The sequence below is a fragment of the Protopterus annectens genome, chromosome 2.part1, assembly GCF_019279795.1.
Source record: "Protopterus annectens isolate FY-2018-M chromosome 2.part1, PAN1.0, whole genome shotgun sequence".
In the NCBI taxonomy this organism is placed as follows: domain Eukaryota; kingdom Metazoa; phylum Chordata; order Ceratodontiformes; family Protopteridae; genus Protopterus; species Protopterus annectens.
The window spans coordinates 1953102187-1953126156 of NC_056729.1; the positions used below are offsets into that span (position 1 = coordinate 1953102187).

The following is a 23970-nucleotide window of genomic DNA, read 5'->3' on the forward strand; positions in this document are numbered from 1 at the left end:
AGAATGGTTTCATCACCACTGTAAACACATGATGGTCAAAGTCTAGATGACTGTCTATGTGTGTCCTCAAGTCCCTGACTACTGTGTCCACTCTTAGAGGAGTGTTGTCAATATGATAGTTACCATGGTGAATGTCTTCCCAAAAGATACTATTATGGATTTCTTGGCATTTAGTTTTAGTCCATGGCTCTGGCACCAGTTGTTTGTCTGTGTCAGCCCTTCTTGGTGAACATTTGTGTCTGTGGGTGATTCAATGACAGCTACTAATTTGCAATCATCTGCAAATGTAGTCAGCCAGAAACCACTGACATTAACTCTGACTTCAGAGAAGTAAATGCCAAAAAAGACCAGTCCCAGGACTGATCCCTGAGGGACTCCACTTGTGCCTGGTCTCTTTGTAAATGTGAACTCCAGGTTTCTAACTTCCTGGGCCTATCTATGAACCAGCTGGCTATCCAATGGGTGACATACGGGTTTGTACCTAACCTCTTAAGTTTGTCAACAATGCCCAAGTGAGAGATTGTGTCAAATGCCTTGGCCAAGTCAAGGTATGCAGTGTGAACCATTTTGTCCTCATCCATTGTTTTGGTGACCTTATCAAAGAAGTCCACTAGTTTGAGTAGGCATGATCTGCCCTTGATTTGTTTATTTATTTATTTTATTTTACATTTGTTGACCGGGCTAGTCTAACTGGATATATGTCCATTTTCAGTAGAGGCCCGGGGAGATAAGCTCCATGAAAATAAAAAAACAAACACAGCAAATAACATATAACAACATCAGTCATATATACAATGCACATGACAGGTTAACACAGAATTTTCATAGAGGACAGAAAACATAACACTGTAAAATGCAGGTACAATAAAACATGCAGGTACAATACATAATAAGAAAGAGGCAGCTTACTGTATAATAATAATAATAAAGAGTTCTCCCAATTATAAATATCCACAGAGGCTGGAAATAATGCAATATAGAGGGAAATGGTAATTATAGTTAATAAGGAAGATAGAACAGTTAAAGAGAAGTCTAGGGTATGCAGAGCCTATTTTAAAGAGATAGATGACTAGTCAGGTTTAGTACAGGGGCACAACCAGTGTGTTCTGAGGAAACGTTTCAGTCTGTTTTTGAAGAGTGATATAGAGGAAAGTGAGGAAAGGTCGCTGGGTAGGAGATTCCAGAATCTTCCCACAGTACTAGAGAAGAGAGAATCCCCAGCCCTGTTAGATTTAGAGGTGTTTACAAGAGGTTTAGGCAATGAACGTAAGGACTTCAGATTATTATAGGGGGTGATGAGGGTAGATAGAACAGGAGTATTGGAAGGTTGATAAAGAGTCTTATGGGCAATGGTTAGTTGGTGGAATTTAAGCAGGTTTTGTAGTTCAAGCCATCCTAGTTGCTTTGAATTAAAGCAATGGTGGGTTCTACATGGGTTGCCTGTAGCAAATCTGGCTATGTTATTGTAGGAGATTTCCATTTTGTTGAGGTTATTCTTATATAGATTAGTGAAAATGGATGAGGCATAGAGAAGAGTAGAGATTAGATGAGTGTGAGCAATAGTTGTTCTGGCTGTAGGTGAAAGGAAGGGTTTAATCCTGTAGAGAGAGAGAGACAAGTTTTTTGTTGACAGTTTTAATAGTATTGTTGATATGAATGTCAAAGTTACGGTAGTTGTCAATGGTGATACCAAGTAGTTTGGTAGTTGGCTCAGGTGATATATTGGTACCATTAGTGGATGTAACTGAAAAATCTATTGGAGAGGACTTATGAGTAGGATTGAAAAGGAGGAGTTTAGTCTTTTTGGGGTTCAAGAGAAGGCAACGCTGTGTAAACCATTGTTCAACTGTGTTAAATACGTTTTGGGTAAGGGAGTGAAGTTCGGATGTGGATGTCGCTGAGCATATAAGAGTGGAATCATCTGCGCATTGTATGCATGTTGCTTGGGGGATTGCTAGATGAAGGTTGTTGATAAATATGGAGAAAAGGAGAGGTCCTAATATGGACCCTTGAGGGACACCGAGGTTAACGGGCAGGTGAGTAGATAGAGTGTTGTTCCAAAGCACCACATGTTGTCTGTTATCTAAGTAGGACTGGAACCATTTTATAGTGAGTGCATCTAATGACAGGGATTTGAGGATATTTATAAGTATTTGGTGATTTACCATATCGAATGATTTGGACAGATCAATAAATAGTGCAGAGAAAAGCATATTAAAGTTTCATTTTTTGTTAATACAATCCGTAAAGGAAAGAAGGGTAGTGGTAGTGCTGTGGGAAGGTCTGAAACCATGTTGACAGCTGGAAAGTAAGTTGTTTTGGATTATGTGGTCTAGCAATTGCCTATGGATGCATTTCTCCATGATCTTTGCCAAAGGAGAAAGTAAGACTATGGGACGGTAGTTAGAGAATTCTGTGGAGTTTCCACCTTTATGAAGGGGGATAATGTGGGAGACTTTCCAGATACTTGGGATGTGTCCTTCACTAATGGTTCTATTAATCAGAATGGAAACGGGATAGGTGATGGATTTGGCTGATTTCTGTAGATATTCAGCAGGTATTTGGTCTTCTGAAGGAGGGCATGGTTTAAGTTTTTGGATAAGGGAAAGAATAAATGTTGTTGGGACTGGTTGGAAGAGAAATGGAGGGGGGTGGGGTTGTGTTATAGGAAGGTAAAGTGAAGTTATTAGGGGATAGCTGACTGGCTAGTGTTTAGATGGCATTAGTGAAAAGGTATTGAAGGCATTGGCAGTATGCTTGGGATTCTCCTGGTTTGTGCCTTGTGGGTTAGGTGTAATGGATTGACCTGGGTGAAGTAGTTGGTTAATGCTTGCCCAGAATTTTTGTGGGTTATTAAGGTTATCCTCCTGAAATTGTAGGTAGTAGTTTCTTTTATCAGACAGTGTAGCTTTCTTAGTGTCATTTCTTAGCTGTCTGAAGTTGTGTTGGTCTACAGGGTTTTTAGTCATTCTCCTTTTGGCCCAGTATTTATTTCGGAGATGGATTTTATGTTTGGTTTCTTTAGAAAGCCATGGAGTGGATTTAGTCTTAATTCTAATAGACCGGGTTGGTGCATGGTGGTCGAGAATGGCTAGGAAGTTAGAATTAAAGTATTTAACAGCTTCTTCCAATGGGAGGTATCTTAAGAGAGACCAGCTGCATGCTCTTAGTTCACTTTGGAAGAGATCAGGGTTAAAGTTCTTCTTGGACCAGGGTTAAAGTTCTTCTTGGACCTAATTTTCCTAATAGTGATGATACTTACCATGATGAAGCCAAATTGGTTGGATCCAGTGTCTGAAGGTTTCCTATGTCATTACTGATCATGTCTTTGATAATTCTTTCCATGGCTTTGCACATGAGACTAGTGAGACATAATGTATCTGTATTTTCCAGGGTATGTAGATGGCCCACCCTTGTGCAGAGGGTATCTGTTGCTGTGCTCAATTTATGAGGCATGAAGCCTGTTTGGAAGCTACAGTAAAATATAATTTTCAGATGGCCTGATAGATCATGTTTCATGCTATTTAGAAGGCATCCTGGGATATTGTCTGGGTACATTGATGTAGTGTACTTGGTCTTGGAGAGAACATTAAGGACCTGTTCCCTAGTGATAGCAGGTGGAGTTATATTTGATTGTACTTCCTGAGGTAAGGCTGAGGGGGGAAAGAAGGGTAAAGCTGGAGCTGAATTTTTCAGCCAGTAGGTTTGCTATGTCTTCTTGTTCATTACAGGTGGCTCCATTTACAATGGGCTCTGCTCACAACTGTGTACTGTCTTTGAGGTTGTGAACATACCCAAAGAATGCCCTGTGGTTGTTTTTGTCCTGGGAGGCCAAATTTACCTCAAATTTGGCTTTAGTAAACATTATTTGTCCACAGAGTTGTTTGTTTAGAACGATGACAATGCTTTTATCTTGCTGGGTGCTGCACTTCCTATTTTTTGCCATTGTTTTCTTCCTCCTGTTATACAGCCTGTTGTTGTCATGATTCCAGCAGGGTGGCTTGTTTTTTGAGTTAGTTCTGCACTTCTTCCTGGTGGGTACATATGCCTATGTACAACTATTAACATGCTTGTATAAGGTTTCTGTGAACAGTTCTGTGTAGGCAGCAGTGTTCTTAGGATTTATGGGGACCTGACATTTTGCCAGGGTATCACAATAGTAGAAAGTTAGCCTTAGAGTAGTTCCTGAATATTCTAGGGTTAGCTGGGGTTCCCGGTTTTATTTTTACTTCAAAGGAGAACATTTTGTGGTCTGACCTTACCAGACAAGATATTACACTAAGGGGTGTGCAGCACTTTCCTATATTAGTGAGGGCCAGATCCAGTATGGTTGCACCCCTTGTTGATGTATTGACAACCTGGTCCAGGGAGTTTGTGTTTACAAAATCCAGGAATCTTTGTGCATGTACGTTTGGTATTGTATAGGATTCCCAGTTAACTCATTACAGCTGGGTGACACCTGTAGGTGCTTCTGCAGTTACATCCTGCCGACGCCTCAAGGTGTCAAATACCGCTTATTCATATTTGCATTAATAATTTTAAAACAATGCTACATAAAGCACATTAAAATATTTCATCTGAAAGCTTACAAAATTGCAAACTCAACTATATCAATATTTGGCCTCTGTCTAGTGCAGGTAAAGAGGCATTAATTGCTGTTCATATAATACTTATTTATATTCTCATAAATTTCATGCTTTTGTAAATATCTCAACAACCAAGTAGCATGGACAGAACTGCTTAGCCTCCTATGAAAACTCTCAAACAAAATTCTGTTAATAGTGTGTGTGTGTAACTTGAGTCTTGTTGAAATATTGTAAGTTGTTTACAAAATATTACGCATTTAATAGTCTCCATGTTTACTGTAACTTATAAATTCATTTTAAGAACTAGAACATGAATAATGCTACCAGTATAAAAGTAGTTTGTGCAGAAGAGTTTGCCCTTTGTACTTCTTTATTAACCCCTGTTGTTCCAGAGATATGAACATTTGTTTGAAATGTGAGAACATAATTTGACTCTATCAAAAAGCTTAGGCTCTGCCCATTGGAAGTTACAGTGCAAACTTCCAGAACTCTATTGGAGGGAATAAATTAATAGTGGGGTAATTAAAGTTGCCCACAAATACGGTATTGGGTTGGATATTGTTTCCAATCATTTTAAATACATGGTCTGGGTTTCCTGGCTCATAGAGGTGGACCTATAGCTTGCAAGGAAGTGGTATTGGATTTTGCCTGTGGTGTTTTGAACATAGAGAAGCTCAAGTGCATTGTCCTGTTTGACCAGCCTTGAGGTATATTTATTTTTTATGTAAATTGAAACACCTCCACCTTTAGTCCCTGTCTGTGTAGTAGCTGGTTTAAATGTATGGAAAGCATTTTAACTTGCACTGTCGGTGTGTTCTCCATGGAGTGGCAGGATGATGTTAGGTTGTGAACAGTGGCAGGTAATGAGTGCACCTACAGCATGGTACATACATATGTTTCTATTTCTGCACTTTAGCACCTCTGCAAACAATAAGATCACAGTATTTATTTATTTATTTATTTACATTTGTTGACCGGGAGTGTCTGACTGGACGTAGGTCCATTTTCAGCGGATGCCCGGGGAGAAAAGCTCCACAGTTAAAATATACAGACATTAGTTACATTGGATTTACATAGCAATTAATTTGATCAACATAGCAATTAACAATTACAAACATAGTTACAGATGAAGAACATAGTACATCAGTAGACAACTAGAATCTTTATCATCTGCGAAGTACATAACTGACATTAACAATTGTTACAATAAGATGTTCCTGCTGTATAATAAGTAGTTAGGCTTATGAGCATCCAAGCTTGCTATAATCAAGGTAGTTAGTGGGGTGGAAAGAAAGGTAGTGGGTGGATGATATTAGAGGGGGAGCTGCAAGAGCATAGCCAGCATGTTTTTAGGTGTGCTTTTAGTAAAGTTTTGAAGTGGATGCATGATGGTACGGAGATAATAGTGGGTGGGAGGGAGTTCCATAATTTGGCTATGGCGCAAGAGAATAGTGCTTCTCCAGCAGAGTTATTGGCTTTAGTGACCTGTAAGTGATTTTTGTTGCTGGATCTTAGTGGTCTGGTGGTGCAATAGGGTTGGAGTAGATTCTGGAGGGATGGGACTTTCAGTGGATGGTTTACTAGTTTGTGGGTGAGTGTGAGTTGATACCATTGAAGGAGGTGAGGGAGTTCAAGCCATCCCAGTTCAACAAGTGAGAGACAGTGGTGACTACAGTAGGATGCTCCTGTGGCGAATTTGGCGATTTTGTTGTAGCGGGTCTCTAGCTTGTTTAGATCTCATTGCCTTAGGTTGGTATATATTGGAGAGGCATAAAGTAGGGTGGAGATAAGGTGGGAATTTGCTACTGAAATCTTTGCTGCTTTGGTGAGAAGTTGCTTATTTCTGTATAATGCTCCTAGTTTTTTGTGGACTTTTTTTTATGGTCATGGATATGTGAATGTCAAATTTTAGTTTATTGTCTATGTCCACTCCTAGCAATTTGGTGTGTTCTGTTGGGTGTATAGTGGTGTTGTCTTTTGATGTGATGTTAAAGTGAGAGTTGTTTTGAGTATGTTTGGTGGGTTGAAAGATGAGTAGTTTAGTTTTGTTTGGGTTGAGTATTAATTGGGCATCGGATAACCAAGTTTCAACAGAGGAAAAGGCTTCCTGTGTGACTTTTTAGTTTGGGTAGGGACTGGGCTGAGCAGATGATGGTTGAGTCATCTGAGTATTGTATGAGTGTGCCATGTTTGGTGGCAGAGGCTAGATTATTGGTGTAAACAGAGAAGAGTAGGGATCCACGGATGGATCCTTGGGGAACCCTTATACAGACAGGTAGTTGGGGAGATATGTCATTCTGTCATACAACGGATTGTTGGCGGTCAGACAGGTAACTCTGAAACCAGTTGGTGACTGATTGAGAGAAGGATAGGTTATTCAGGACAGAGATGAGTTATTTGTGTGGGACCATGTCAAATGCTTTAGATAGGTCTAGGAAACTAGCAGAGGAGAGATAGCCATTGTTTTTATGTTGAAGGATAGTGTTAGTAAAGGAGAGTAAGGCAGTGGTGGTGCTATGGTTTGGTCAGAAACCATGCTGAGTATTGGAAAGGAGTTTGTTAATAAGGAGGTTGTCTGAGACCTGAGAGTGAATGCATCTCTCTAGTATTTTGGAGAGTGGAGAGAGAATAGCTATGGTGCTCACAGTATCACAGTATTTTTCCACATGTCCCAACAAGGGTCATCGATCTGCCCACACATGTACAAAGAAATTCACAGGCGCCTTTTCTCATGACATAAGTGAAGAGTGAGATGAGATAGTGTGATTTATGAACACTTGCCCTAAATAGAGTCATTGGCATAATGGTTATGCTAACACCCTCAAAACTATTTGATAAAAAAGCCACAGCTGTTAGCATGTTCATTGCACTACAGAAGTTTGCCATAGAGCAAGCTGAAGGGAGGCAGTACACTTAAGAAAGCTGAAAGTCTGCAAGATACACAAGCAGTTAAGCCAGGTAAGTGTTGGGAACTGATCTTATTTTTATTTTGTGCACCAGAAATGCTGTACTTGTGTGTTGTTTGCTGAACTATGTGACACAGTATTGTTTTATGGGGTTGAGATAATGGGTATAACTGACAACAGATGCAAACTGTTGGGGGTAATATGAACAAGAGCAATATGCCATGGCATGACAATTGTAGGTGATGTACCATAGTAATTTACATGCAAAACAGTAACTTTTGTTATGTTTTGTACTATGTGAACAACATAGGCCCGTGTAGACTGAGGACTGTGTCACTGCTGATAAAGTATTCTGTTTAACTGTAACTAACTCACATATGCTGCACTGTATTGTGTGGTGTCCTGGAAGTAAAGCTTACACCTACCAAGTGGACAGTATACTGTGTGAGTCCCTTAAGTAGTGTGCTTGTCTGATGAGAGCAGAGACACATTAGGTGTAACTTTGCCATTGTCGAAAGAGTGGTCACCATCACATTCAAGATGGGGTGAATATAGTGGACCTACAGCCCCCCATGGTATGGCTGCATGAATGGTATGTCCATGTACTAATTATAATCACCTCTTCTTATGGACTGATGTGGGAACAAGTGTTCTTTATAGCAGCTGGAGGGTGGAGTGCCTACTTCACTACTAAGTCTGCTGATCTGCTCTTGCTCCACTGGGTTTTGCAGCAAGCATACTGTCTTACCTGTTATAGGGATCAACTTAGCGTTGGCATTTCTTAAAGTCTGTGTAGCATTTTTTCCTTCCTTTTCCTAGATCTGTATCAGTGTGGTGTATGACTGGATTGTGAAGGTATTGTTGGGGGGATTAAGGCCTCCATGCATACCCACACAAGGGGACTTCTGTGGATAAACCTAGGTAATTGCATTCACATTCTGAAGGATATCCTGGCCACAGTAGGCCTCAGATTACTTTTACGTGACACACAAATGCACAAACATATGCACACACTACTCTCAGAGGACATATACCAGTTGAATGCACTGTGGGACAGGAAATAGCATACTTACCATCCATGGTGTAATGTAACTGTCAGGATGATGTTGAACAAAGGCAAGGAAACCTGTAGCACTTCAACAGTTTGTGGAGTGACATGATGTGTCTTACCATGGATATAACCATCCATAATTTAGACAGAGACAGTATGTATGCCGCTGTGACCCATGCACATATGGAAGACATGAGCTATTGCACATACAGCTGTGCTTCCTCAAGGTTTTCTATTCAAGGTAATGTGACCAATGCCCCATGTCAAAACAATACTCAGAAATACAATAGATCTACCACTGCCATAGAGATTGCAACTGTGTCTAGTCCCAATCATGAGTGGCATAAAATATGGGGTCGTGTCAACACAGGGCAGTTTTGTGTCTTGCTGAGTATGGTCATACTGGGTATGGCATGGCACCAGCTTAAATGTGTACTGCGTTGATATTATAGGTTGTCATGCCTGAAGGTGATAGTTACCAAAAAAGTAAATTTTCCCAGGTCGAAAATGACATCCTGCTACATGATTCCCATAAGCCTGGTTGCTGGATTCTCCAGAATGAGCGAACTTCTATTAACATATCTGATTGGGCCTTATAAAGGATATCAGTGTTCTTGGTGGCCAAAATTGGACATATAACCAAGTCCATAGAAGGGTGACTAACATGAATACACATCCATGCTCAAAGGCAACCTACCTGGCACAGGAATAGAGAGCCTCAGATGGGGTTCCACCAACATAGTTATCATTAACAGCCACAGAGGAGTCCCTGGCATTTACATCTGGGTATCCAGTGAGTTTAGGTATTCATGGTGGAGTGCTGGTCTTGGGTGCCAGATTGTATGAGGCACCACAAATATTCATTGGCAATGCCTCAGGTGGGTATGTCTTAACAGGTAATATTATCCCCACTGTCTGTTTAACTCAGAGACATAAAATTAATGAGTATGTCTTCTTTCTTGTTACAGGAACAAAGCATGAAGGTCTCCCTATTGAAATGTTGGGACTTGCAATGCTGAGTTCTGTCAAGCTGAAAACAAAACACCAAAGGTGCAGGAGAAGAGCAAATATCAAACATCACTCTCCTTTAAACTTCTTTTTAACAGGGCTACAAGAGCACTTTTACCCCAACATCTCCAAACTTGTATATCTACCTATTTATCTATCTATCTATCTATCTAAATATAAACACACATCCAGATACCAACTCCAAGATCTCCATATCTCAGAAAAAGGGAAATATTCTGACAAATGGTAGTCTCAGGCTTAGTATATGTAAGTCTGGATTTTCCACAATTCAGTCTTCATGTTACTGGAATCAATATTCTAAGTCCTGACTTTTCCAAGAGTTACCACATGAAGACTATGAGTTTACTGTTAATACATTTTTAATTTAGCTTGTTTTAGTATGTAAGCTGGTGTGAAATGCACTGTGTTTGGGCTACAACAGTTTGTCTGGCTTACTGTTGATGAGAAAGGCTAAGAGCTGTTAAGCAGCTCCTTCCTATAATACAGGGTTTGAATTACTCTGCCTTCATTTGCCTTCTGTGGACTCTAATCAAGTCACTTCACTAGACTGTACTCCTGAGCTGCTTCTGAAAAGGGACACTTGTGTCCTGTGGGTTATTATAGGCTTTTAGCAAATGTTTTTCACATTTGTCTTTTGAATTCCTGCACCCTCCACATACCTACTAATTAGTGCTTCACTATATGTGATTTGACAATGAATCCCAGCAGACATCTTGTAGTTTAACGGTTTGCTGGGTGCATTTTCAATACACTTGAGTTTCAAGGGAAGATAAGTTTACTGTTGCTCATGGTAGCTTTGTTTTAAATGGGAGAGTACTATTTTTGTTCGGCAAATGACCATCAATATTTTTGCTGTAAAATTTGAATAAGTTTTAAATTAATTCCAAATCGTTGGTCTATGCAAAATAGGTACAACTTGCTGTTCTTGAATTTGTGTTGAGATTCATGTTCCCTTTTTACTGAGGTACAAATGTTTGCGTCATTCTCCCAATTCTGCTGCATTGTTAGATACTGGCTAGATTTGTTACACTATAGCATATTAACACTTCACCCAAATCATGGCAAATTTAGTTATTCTCTGTGCTGTGCATATTGCTAGGATATGTAAAATATGTAAGCATGTTATGAGACTGTTGCATTTATTGTTTTTCTTATGAAAATATAGGTAAGTGTCTTTCATGTTTAACAGTGGATTGCAGCTGAATTGTTACCATACATTCTAAACTTTTTTGTTTGTTTGTTTTGGTCTTCAAAGATCCTGCCCCTTGCTGTGCACCAGCAAGAAAAAAAAAAAAACAGGCCGCACCTCTGCAGCCAGTTTAGTGTTTTTGAATTCCATCTAGATGACACTGGCAAACTAAGTATAGGACTGGTTGTGTAGATGTATTTTTTTCTTTTTTTTTGGAAAATAAGAGATCATGAGAAGCAGTGCCATATTCTTCTATAGAACTCTATGAAAATGGGTCCATGAGTAGTATCCATTAACAGCTTTTCATGAGAGCAATATTAGACCAGTACACTCACAAAAAACACATTTGGTGTCACGGAAGAGGCTGTACTGCTTTAAGTATGATGTTAGCATTTATTGAACAATTTTTCTCCAATAATTCAGCCAGGATGCCAAGTTAAAATGAGTTCTTCTCCAATAATTCAACCAGGATGCCAAGTTAAAATGAGTCTGTCTTTTTATAATTTGCAACGGTCATCACCCATATGGCGAGGGCTGCAGAGTTACTATTTGATGTAATGAATCTTTTAATAATAAATACATAGGTATCAAGGCTATAAGGCCTCTGTTGCCTAATGGATAAGACATTGGACTCCTAAGCCAAGGGATGTGGGTTTGAGTCCCATTAGGGGTGACATAATCTTGGAACATGTCTGACTTACAAGGCATTCAAAAATCCAGCCCTGATGGAACTGCTACACATATGCAAGTCAAACAGCACAAGGGTTACCCATTCTAGAGATCTAAACTTAGCAACTCAAACAAAATATGCTGGAGAGACAGATATGTGTCTCACAGATTGCCCCTTCTTTGGAGCAGGCTTTCTGTTCATATTAAGCAGAGCCCTTCCCTGGTCCTCTTCAAACACACTTTAGATCAATGGATGGGGAATCACAAATTCAGACTTGGGGTAGTGCCTGTGTCCCTTATGGACAGGGGCAATCTGTAAGATAATGCACAGGCATAAATCCATGCCATCCTCTTGTCCCTATGGACCATATATTGGGTAAAATAAGGTTACATTGGCTAGGCTTGTAAGGGTCCCTAACCTGTTAGCCTAGTAATCTCTTATGAACCTATTTATTTGCATAATTATTTAACTGATGTGATAAGCAGGTGGGTAGACTGGTTGAAGGATCTTTTTCTGTCATAAATATGGCTGTGACATCTGTAGCTATATCCTGAGGTATTTAAGTAAAAGATCATTGCCATTAATAACCAGTTAAGGTGGATTACATTAATGTACTTGTTTTATAAACAGGGACAGCTTTTAAGTGAATTAGGAGAGGAGGATATTCTGCAGCAGTGTTGACAGAATATTATTAGTATTATTATCTGGTGATAAAACCAGCAGCTTACTTAGTGTATTAATGAATAACTTCTTAATAATATTTGATAAATGCTGGCCTTTACCACTAGGTGGATTATTCATTAATTCATTTATTTATTTAATTTATTTGTTTATTTTTACATTTGTTTACTGGGAAAGTCCGGCTGGACACAAATCCCTTTTCAGTGGAGGCCCGGGGAGAAAAGCTCCACATACAAATATATAATTGTATATATATATATATATATATATATATATGTGTGTGTGTGTATATATATTCATGAGTTAGTATACAATTTTCATGACAGTAGAAGTAATTGACATTATAAAGTAAACAGGTTTGACATTGATCAAAGAGAAATGGCAACAAACACTATGTGAAGAGTCAACAATATACATCTATATGCACAAGGTAGTCAACTATTTACATTTATTTATTTATTTATTCATTCATTTATTTATTTGCTTTTTGAAGGTAGGGTAACCTCTGGCTCAAGATTTCCTTTAAGCAAGGAATCACAACTTCGTAAGTCTCTCTGGCATAACTGGTTGTTGCATTTGGCTGTTAACTAAAAGGCTCATGGTTTAAGCTCAGCCGACATAATGTTAACTATTGAAGGTGTGGCTGATTACCTAATCAACATTCATGGAAAAATATCAGAAAGGAGTACATGTTCTCATCAGGACAATTATTTTGTGAGATGTTAGTGGCTAGGTTACAAATAGTTTAGTCTATTAATACCCAAATGTAAATAAACACTGAGAACTTCAAACAGCTGTGTCATCTGTTTATATAATGGTTTCTTAACTCTTAATTTTTCTGAGACATTTAAACATTAAGGATAGTCAGGAAGGTTGAAAATATGAAGAACAGAGCTCCATCAGTCATTTCTAACTAAGTGACTATGGTCACACATTAAATGAGCTATGGCACTTGGTATGGTCTCTCTAGTGATGCAGATGACAGCATAAGAGGGATGGTCTTCCAAAAGAACTGCATTCAGGTCCCATCTTGCATCAGTTTTGTTTCTATGTGTTCCATAAAGCACAAACCACTCTCTTGTGTAATTGAAAAGAATAATCATTTGTGCATCCGCCATGTAATGCACATGGAAAGATTGCTGCACTTAGGTATCTGCAAGTCTCCATACGCTTCAGTGTTTAGGTTCTTTTGTTCAAGTCTCAGCAAAGACAGCAATTTTTTCAGCCTAACTTGTTGGTGTGGTTTCTTGCCATGAACACACATGGTGGAAGTTCAAAAGCTCAGTTACTACAGAAGCAGAAAATCCTTATTCAAGACTCTGAGAGGTATGGAAAAACCCAAAGTGTGAGAAACAAACTTTTCATCAAAAGGGAAAGAAACTTTTATTTAAATTCTGCTTAAATATTTTAAGTTTCACTTATAGTGCCCTGTCTGTTTGTACTTTTCTACTATTTTTCCAAGTGTTAGCCAAAAAAGTTACCTGTTTGCATTTGTTTAAGCTTCTTCTAGAACCTTTGTATTGTAGCTTCATTTACAGTTGTGGAAAGACTATTTATTACTGCAAGATTTTTACCACTGTTTATGCATTATATTGTACTTCTAACTCCATAAGTAGAATTTCTTATTAAAGCTAATTGCCTGTATTTTGACCCCTGTCTGGGGCCTTGTAGTTTCATTCACAGTTATGGCAGAACTGTGAGTTACTGACAGAATTAGACTTCATTTAGTCATTTATTATAACATTTTCCATAGACAGCATTACTGGTAAATGTCTGTATTGTCTAGTGCCTTTGTTTGTGGGTAGTATTGAAGTAGTGTCAGTATTGTGAATTCTGCTTCACAATTTGTACCTCAGTACTTTTACAGCTGTTTATTTTTCAGTTTTTGCTGATAGAGTTTTATATTATGCTTATCATTTACCTTTTTAAAGTCGCATTACATTACCTGTCTGTTTACTTTGCTACTGTTTTTACCCCTGTCTGTTTTGTCTGCCACAGCCTCCACTGAGACATTAAGCTAGAGTTTCTGAAATTCAAAGAGCCCCAATATTGGTTATAATGTCTCTGATGGACAGAGGCAGTCAGTAAATCACCTCCTTATAAATCAGATTTGCGGGTCTCCACTGAGACATTAAGCTAGAGTTTCTGAAATTCAAAGAGCCCCAATATTGGTTATAATGTCTCTGACGGACAGAGGCAGTCAGTAAATCACCTCCTTATAAATCAGATTTGCGGGTCAGATTGGGGTTGCATCGCTAGGCTTATAAGGGTCCTAGTGGTCATTAGCCTAGTATACACCTATGAACTTATGGAGCCCTGTTTAGCAAGTCTACTATATTTAGGACAGAGCTACAGATCCACCCAGGGATTTTTTTATTCAAAACTGAAAAAAGTGTGGAAGGCCCCAAAGTGTGAAAAAAAGTTTCATTTTAAGTTGCACTTGTAGTGACCTGTGTGGTGATACTTTTTTGTACTTTTCTGCTCTTGTGCATGTTTTACCATAAAATGTTATCTCTTTGCAGTGTTTATCTTGCTCTGGAACCTTAGTCCTGTAGCTTCATTGCAGTTGTGGGAAGATACTGTATTACTGCAAGATTTTAAAACTTTTTATATATCATATTGCAGTTCTAGCTCCATAAGTAGAATTACTTGTAAAAGTTAGCTGCTTGTATTTTGACCCCTGTTTTGGGCCTTAATTGTGTAGTTTCATTACCAGTTATGGCAGAACTGTGAACTATCACCTTTCTGTTTACTTTGCTACTGTTTTTCCCATCTTCTTTGTGTCTGCCCCAGCCCCCACTAAGGTCTGAAGCTAAAGTTTCTGAAATTCTAAACACAGGACTAGAGCTCCAATATTGGCTTTATTTGATTGGATCCCTCTCTTGGAAATCTGTTTTTTGCTGCTTGAATTTATCCACAACTGACCCACCCTTTTCCTGCTGTGGTTTTAAAAGGCTGTATCTCTGGCTTCCACCCCTTATGGTAATATGACTTCCAAAGTCCCTCCCTCCTCTCTTTGATTGTTATTGTCTGTGTGTAACATATTTAAGTACTTTTCCCACCCATTATTTTTCATACATTCATAATGCTAACTGCCCACCCAGCAAACCAGCATTGCTCATGAATTAATGTTATCTATAAAACTGCCCTTAAAACTGAAACCTGTAACTTGGGTTCATAGGTCGTTACTAGGTTAACAAGCACTAGGGCACTTACATACCTAGTCATGCACCCTACACCATTTGGGTCCCAAGTATCATGGGCATCTATATGGGGGAGGCATGTTAGGTAACTAAGGATTTATAGGAGGGGCTACAACAAACCATTGCTCTGAGACAAGCTTAGAGCAACTAGTTTGTGCATTAAACTACACTACTATCAAATCTTAGCAAAATCTAACCTAGTCTAGTGCCAAACCCCAGACACCACCAAAGGAGACCACTGTGTAACCCAGTCTGTAACCTATAGTAGCCTACTCAAATACAGATCCAGACAACAATGATATGCAATTTCTAAATGTCTCCATAGCTAGCCTAGTAGATATTGGCATCCTGAGAGAATGTAACAATCGTCTTATGTTCACAGGCAAACATTTAAGCCTTAAAGAAACAAATACAGTATGCGAGAAATGAACATACACAATTTTACTGCAGGCAAAAATCTTGCACATAGACAAGGTTGACAAGAACACAAACACACATGATGTCCACTATACAGAGATCAACAAATGCACTAAAAATCCAATCTTTCCAAACCTCATAGTTTCCCTAAGTCTATAAGCAGCAACACCTATCCTCAGCAATCTCTAAAGCACTCACGAAAATCAACACCAAACACCATTCATACGCCTATTCCCAAGTACAGTCACAAGAGCAAAGCCCATAAGGCAAGCAAACACATTACCCAGGAATCTTATCATATTGGTCTCCATTATATGACAGAAAGATGTCCCACTCACCAAACTGAATAAGGAGAAGATAACAGTTAGTTGCTTATCTGGAGCCAGGATCTTCCAAGATTACACACACTTAATTCACTACACCATAGGTACCAGTATGGGTCTATAATAGTCTGTATGGGTGTAAATGACCTGAAGCATACTGCCTTGGACTATATGAAGAGAGATCTTGTTGATCTCTCCAAATATATGTCTCATGCAGATATGTGCCTAGCAAACAGCATTCTACCTTTCACCAAGAATGATGTCACAGTGCAAACAAAAGATGACTGACTTCAATAATTGACTTAGTTTTTGGTGTCTTTCCAGGGGGATTAAATATTTGTCAGCATGGGAGGACATAGTTAAACAACATTGCTCTGCAAAGGATAGTCTGCACCTGTCCTCCCTAGGCTTCCTCATATTGGCTAAAACTCTATCCACCCCTTAGACCCTTTATTTTTAGGCAATACCAAACTGACAAACCTACTGATGTACTAAATAAAACCAAAAGAAACCTAAAGGTGTTTCTACTCAATGTTAAGAACCTAAACAAGAAAATCCACACCCTGCAAGCTCTCCTCACTCTGGAGAATACAGACATCTGTGCAGTTACTGAGACATGGTTTAAATTTGCAGACAGTACTCCAGCAATGGAAGCCTTCAGCGCCTCCAACACATTTAGACCTACAGCTGCACAGACAAGGACAAAAAGGGGAGAAGTCTCGATCTGCATTAGCAACAAGCATAACTCTACATTGGTTAAACAGGATGATGTACTGGAGTTTATCCACATCCAAATCACCATAGAAAAAATCCCATACCATATCCTAGCAAGCTATAGGTCACCCTCTGTGTTTCCAGAATCCCATAGCTCATACCTAGATGTACTGAAGATACTAACCACTAAGCCAAATACCCTATTCATGGGAAATTTTAACTATCCCTTTATAGACTGGGAAGCACATACTGTCTCAAACTCACAGACACAACAATTCCTGGACTTTATTAACACAAACATCCTTGACTAAATAGTGCATACACCCACCAGAGATTCAAACATACTTCACATTGTACTCAACAATATGGGATTGTGTTGACCCCCCGGTGTCACGTCCTCACTGGTGAAGTTGGACCACAAAGCCATCTCCGAAATAAAAATCAACTCAGTAACCCATCAAACACTGTAACAGTTCAGAACTATTTCAAAGCAAACTATATTCTATAAAGTGACAGTTTAACAAAATTCAATGTTTCTCCTAACCCCACGTTCAAGCAACTTATGTGGAATTGTTTTCAGAGACCCTGTACAACCATGTAAATGGACGCATAAAGGCTGCTGTACCTATTAGAAGTAAGCCCGAAACAATCTCTAAAAACAAACTACACTGATGGAATCCAAACCTTAATAGGGTATGTAACAAAAAGAAAAAAGGTCATGGCTAAAATCAGGAAGAACAACTCCCATAATGAAATGAGCTCTCTAATTAAACTAAACAGGAAACTAAGATGACTAATTAAGTCCAACAAGGCCAATTTTGAGGTCAAGATAGCCTCAAAGGCTAAAGACAAATACAAGGCCTTCTACAGCTATGTCCATAACCTCAAAAGTAGCACACAGCAGTATGTTGAGCTGGTGGTCAATGGTGCCACCTTCAATAACCAGAGTGACATATAGAATCTGCTGTCTGACTATTTCTGCTCAGTCTTCACTCCCACCACTCCTCCTCCCATAAAATTCCTACTAGCATACCTTCAGTTGGCCATGTTTGCTAAAGCCAAAAACACAGCTTCAGTGGGTCCCAACAATATCCTGTGATGTCTCCTAAAAAGCTTGAAACATGACCTATCAGGACCACTTGAGTCACTTATCAGCTATAGCCTCAAAACAGGCTTTGTACATTGAGAATTGAGGACTGCAATGGTAATCCCACATCACAAGACTAGACCATCAACTGACACTGGAAACTACAGACCCATTAGTTTGACTAATCTAATATGAAAAGCCATGGAACAAACTGCAAAGACATAGGCAACCTTCAGACTGGACCCAACCCAGTTTGTCTTTATCAAGGGAAGGTTATGCCTAATAAGCCTGGTGGACTTTTTTTTGAGAGGAGAAAAGGGTACATACTGCCTACCTGGACCTGGCTAAGGCATTTGATACAATACCCCACTCGGATATAGTTGACAAACTCACTGAACTGGGCATAACCCCCTACATAACTCTCTGGATTCCCAGCTGGCTCACAGACAGGACCCAGGAAGTCAGGTTTGGAGAGACCACCTCCACTAAGAGACCATAAACTAGCAGGGTACCTCAGGGCTCCCTGCTGGGACCACTCCTATTTGGCAGCTACTTCTTGGAGGTAAAGGCTAATGTCAAAGGCCTCTGCCTGACCAAGATCACAGATGACTGCAGATTGGGAGCTATCATAGAATTTCTCACGACACAAACATTTTACAAGAGGGTCTAACACAAAAAAATAACTGGAGCCAAAACCATGGACTAAAACCCAGTGCAAGATATGCATTGTAATGTCTTTTGGGAAAATGTACACCTAGGCTAATTACTCCATTGATAAGATACTCCTAAAAGAAGACCCAGTAGTCATGGATGTGGGAGCATATGTAGACAGTAATCTGGCCTTTGGCCAACATGTGACCACAGTAGCAAGAAAATCATTCTGTGTCACCCTACTTATAAGTAAGGGCATGACATCCAGGTCTAAGGAAGTCATACTGCCTCTATATTCAACCCTTACCAGAACCATCATTGAGTATAATGCCTCCTTCAGCATATATCTGATCAGACAAAAGCAACAGATGGAGTGTTCACAAAGGCACAAAGGTTCCTTACCAGAAGAATTAAGGGTATAAACGCATTGTCCGATACAGAGCACCTTAAAACCCTATCTCAGTGCTCAGTCTCCTGCAGGTTATTGAGAAGCGGTTTATGCCTAGCATACAAAGCATACTCAGATCCAACTCTGATGGACCTTTTGTACATCCACAAAAGGAAGAGCATAATTACCCCTTGATCCAAGGACTTAAATATCCTTGTGACATAAACAAAACATATTGGCTAGACAGCTGTGTGTCTCAGAGGATCTTCATGCTCTACAACAGGCCCCCCATCCACGTGAAGCAGAGTCCGTACCTAACCATATTTAAGCATAACCTTCACCATTGAATGGGAAATCGGAAATTCACCCTGACTTTGGCCCCCATGTCTGTGATAGGCAGAACAGACAGTAACTCTGCCCAGACTAACATATTGCTCACACATAACCTTTAGAAACTTCCTAACTAGCATGGCTAATAAACCCCATGATACATAGGGACATAAGTCGGTTGGGTTGCATGACTAGGCTTATAAAGGTCCTGGTAGTCTTTGGTATAATATCTACCTATGAATCTATGATACAGCAAGTCTGTCTACACCAACAACATATATGCTGTTGAGGAATTTGGTGATAATCCACTCAGAAATGACAAGACTACCCTGATTGCTTTTCTACTATTGCACAATAAATGACTTTGTTGTATTCATTGATATTAAGGATGGCAGAGTGTGAGGATTTATTTATTTAAGCCAGTCAGTATTGACAGCACCTACTAATATGCATTCACTTCATCATTTCTATCTATCTATTGCAGGATGTCAGGTAGGACTAGTTTGAACAGGTAAAATCAAACTCAGGTGTACCCATGGTGAATTTATTTCACTCCATCAGAATTAATAATAACTTAAATTATTTTAATTCCTTTAGCTTTTATGAATGAAAAATGTTGAAGTATGAAGAAAAGCCTTGCAATGATGAACCCCAGACTCTTTTTGCTCTTTTCTTTGAAATTATATTATACTAATTATATTATATTAATTATATTATATTAATTATATTATACTAATTATATTATACTAATTAAGTGTAAATAGGTAAAATACTAGGATGACTTTAACAAGTTGTCAGATGCAAACATTTTGCCTCCGGTATTACACTGATTCATATTAAAATGAGAATCAAAATTAAATGTATCAAATTGAAAGCATTGAATCCTAATAAAATTTGATTAGGAACTAAATATATATCCTACACTCCATCAACATACACACACTTACGCGCACACACAGCCCTACACTTGGAAGGACTCCAAAGGAAAGATAGCAAAACAGTGGAAAACAGAGCAAAAAGGCTTACCTACCATAAAGCGGGGTCTCCCGACACAAAAATAGCACTAGACCCCAATGCTGTTGGCAACCCTACAATGCATATAACAAACAATACATAAATAATGCAAGGGGCTTGCTATACCCTGCATGGACTGTTACACTCCTGCAACCTTAAATATACTAATTCCAAGATCGCACAGCAGTGGGGGAAACATCAAAACTCCAATCCTTACTATGCAATCTTCTCCATTTATACACCAGGACACATTTTGATCAAACACTGATTTGAGCAAACAAGCAAGTGAATCACTGCCTCAGTGAAACAAGAAGCTGAACAAACTGAATGGTTCCTGATAAGACATCATGCTTGTAGTATGTGACTCAAACATTATACATAGGGGAGGCAAGCAATCAGTTTGTTACTGTATCAAAGGAAGCTGGCAGATATTAATCAAGTTGTACTCAAACCTCAAACTATGAACAGGAGCTATGCAAGCTGACAGTAATGTGACATTAAAAACGTTGGTGTAATCTGCTAATATCACTGACCAAATGTAACAATGCAGAGTACAGTTTGTAATTTGCAGAAGATGGGTATTAAAATCCACCTTTCGAAAATAAGTCCATTCTATATGGCAGTCTACAGCTTTAGCATTTTGCTTACTGTAAGGATATGAATGTGTGAAGACGTCAACAAAAGATAGCTTTTGGTCTGCTGAATTCATCCAGATGGTGCAGTTGGTCAGCATACAGCTGACCTTCCCGTACCTTTGACCCAATAGTTCCTTGATCCAACTAAATTAACTCTAAACCCAGTAATGCCTTTCACTGTTCCTCTGCCTTAGGCAGCACATTCCAGAGCCCTACCACATTCCAGAGTCCTACCACTCTTCTATGATGTATTTTTTCAACTCTACCCTCAATAGTCCTCCTAACTGCCACCCACATCTCTTTCTCCACCCTTTGTCCTTTCTTCTTTATCTCCTTCCCGTCCACTTGTCTCCAACCAATGTGTTAAAACAATTCCTCCCCATTCTCTTTCTGTATCTGTCTCTCTTTGTCTTTCTTCTAATATAATATAAGAACATTTTTGAGTCTTTGGTTACAGCCCTGTACCTCCATTTTAGTAACTTTGACATTTATGTCTTTTGCTAGTCTAATTTTCTTTACTCTGTATAACCTGTTGACATGTTTGTGGTACTCCACATGTGGCATTACTGGAACTCTGTACACCAGAATGACCTTTGTTATCCCTGGAATCCACTCCACATACTATGTATGCCAACATCTAATTGTCTTTCACCAATGGCTTTTACAATCCAGAGTATGTGGTTCATGAATCATCTTAGGGGTGATTATAAACCACAAATCTATTTTTCTGGGACCTGTTCATAGGTAGTTACTAGGTTTGCAGCCCAGGGGAGCATTGGGGAACCTAACCCAAATTACCATTTGCCCTAAAGCACTGTGTGGTTTAGTAACTTGCTCAATGTCACACAGTAGACAAATGAGGAAAGAGAGAATCAAACCCTGGACTCCAGGAACTACATTTCACAGCCTTAACCTTCTCCACCAACAGCCAAACTTTTTTTTTTACTAAATGACAATATAACCCTGTCTATTTATTTACAGGTTCATATGTAAATACTAAGGAATCAATCTTTCTTCTACTACATGCCTAACCGATAACCAGATAGTAACCAAGAGTAAGAATCAACCCTAACCATTATGCCAACTCCAAACCCCAAAAATGTTATTCCTGCCATTATTGTGTGTTTTTGTTAGTAATGTTACTGCATCACAGATAAACACTAGCAAATCATTCTGCAGACTATAATATTCCTAGCCATAACCCAAAAGAGCAAATCAAACCCTGTACCTTGTGTCTGTGAAGTAAACATCTTAACCATTACACTAACCATCATCCCACTTGACCTGTATGGCAATCAAATCCGCAACCTTTGCATTATTATCACCACACTCTAATCAAATGAGCTCACCTCTGTTTAAGGTCTTCCCCACCATGACGGTATGTTTTCTTCTAATTCCCTTCTACCTTGCACTGTTTTGCATTAAATCTCAGCTACCTCATGTCTTTGCAGTGACAACTCTCCTCTCACACACACACACACACACACACACACACACACACACACACACACACACACGCACATCCATGACTACCACCATATTTTTATCATTGAGATAAACTGATCTGGTTTTCCAAAGCCATTGAGGCTTTTGACCAAAGCATGCTAAACAGAAGTGGTCTCTGTACTAAAACTGGTCTTAGCAGTCAGCTCTTGGGGCAGTCAACTCTTTAACAATTTGTCTCTCAAACTGAGAGTTCTCCTGTTAAGTACCACCCTTATTTTTTTCAGTCATATAGCCACCAACCTGTGCACAGAAGCTTGCAAAAAAAGGTGCAAACCTCTACCAAATTACTCTAACCTCCAAACTTGCATATATACCTGAGAATATTCATATTATCAAAATATAAGCAGAAGCTTTACAAAAAAAATCATCGAGTAATTTAAAATTAGAGCAACAGGATGCCATCTGTAGCAAACAAATATAGTACTAAAGTAAAGGATCACAGGCATTGCAGTTAGCATTGTTGCCTCACAGCAAGAGGTTCTCCAGTTCAGTTCTTGGCTGAGTTACCTTCTGTGCAGAGTACGCATGTCCTCCCTGCAAGTGGGCGAGTTTTCTCTGGATGCTCCAGTTTCCTCCCACATTCCAAAGACATGCAGTAGGTGGATTGGACACTCTAAATTGGCTCTAGGTGTGTGTGTGTGTGTGTGTGTGTGTGTGTGTGTGTGTGTGTGTGTGTGTGTGTGTGTGTGTGTGTGCGTCTGTGTGTGTGTGTGTGTGTGTGTGTGTGTGTGTGTGTGTGTGTGTGTGTGTGTGTGTGTGTGTGTGGTGTACCCTCTATGGAGGTTTGGGCCTTGGGCTAGGAACCTGCCTGTAAAACCTGTAACTGCTACAGAAACAATGAGTGCTGAAAGGTGCGTGCTGCCCAATGTGCCACATGGTGCATAAATGGGAAAGAGATAAAAAGACCTCAGCCTATGGTCTAAGGCATGCATCTAGAAATTATAGAGATAAAGCAATGATGTTGTTCAGATATAATATCCAAATTATCGAACTTTAATGCTTAACTTTTTCTGTTTTGTAGCTGAAACTAACTTTATAAAGCTAGGCTTATTATGCAAGAGTAATATATGGCAAAAGTAATAATCTTTTAACAGGAACCCCACTCCCCTAAATAAAGTTCTTTTTTTTTTTCCTGCCAACTGTTTATATGAGACAGTGTTCTGAAATCTGCATTTAACATTAGTTACCTTACTTTGGAAAATTTCAGGTACCCTTAATTGTTTTCATACTGCAAGAACTGTTCCCATCACTACAACCAAATCAAATCCATAACCCTCCATTTAATTATAAATCATCATCCGTGTGACAATGCATATATGCTTGTTGCCCTTGACATAAGTAATAAACTGAAATGCACTCCATAAAGACGTACCATCACTTATTTGCCTCATATCTTGGCTGGTCAGCACCCCTTGGATCATCTCGAGTAGTATTTCTTTCTCTTGTTCCATCGCAGTCCCTGCTTCACGCAAAGCTTCCACCCTAGCAGAACATGTCAAGAAAGTAATTAACAGCAGCATTCAGAATTACGATTTAGTAAGCAGCTTATATAAGGAATTACTTGACTGCAATGTCCTGAAAAAAGAGCTG

General features: G+C 39.2%; 1 protein-coding gene across 2 annotated transcripts in view; it reads right to left on the reverse strand.

The window, feature by feature from the left end:
- BAG2 (BAG cochaperone 2) overlaps positions 1–23970 on the reverse strand; it is a 246461-nt gene that overhangs the window by 32714 nt on the left and 189777 nt on the right. For both annotated transcript variants that reach the window (XM_044063340.1, XM_044063341.1), the window contains one exon: positions 23753–23862. In XM_044063340.1, the coding sequence (XP_043919275.1) occupies positions 23753–23862 (110 nt within the window). The remainder of the gene's footprint in view (positions 1–23752; positions 23863–23970) is intronic.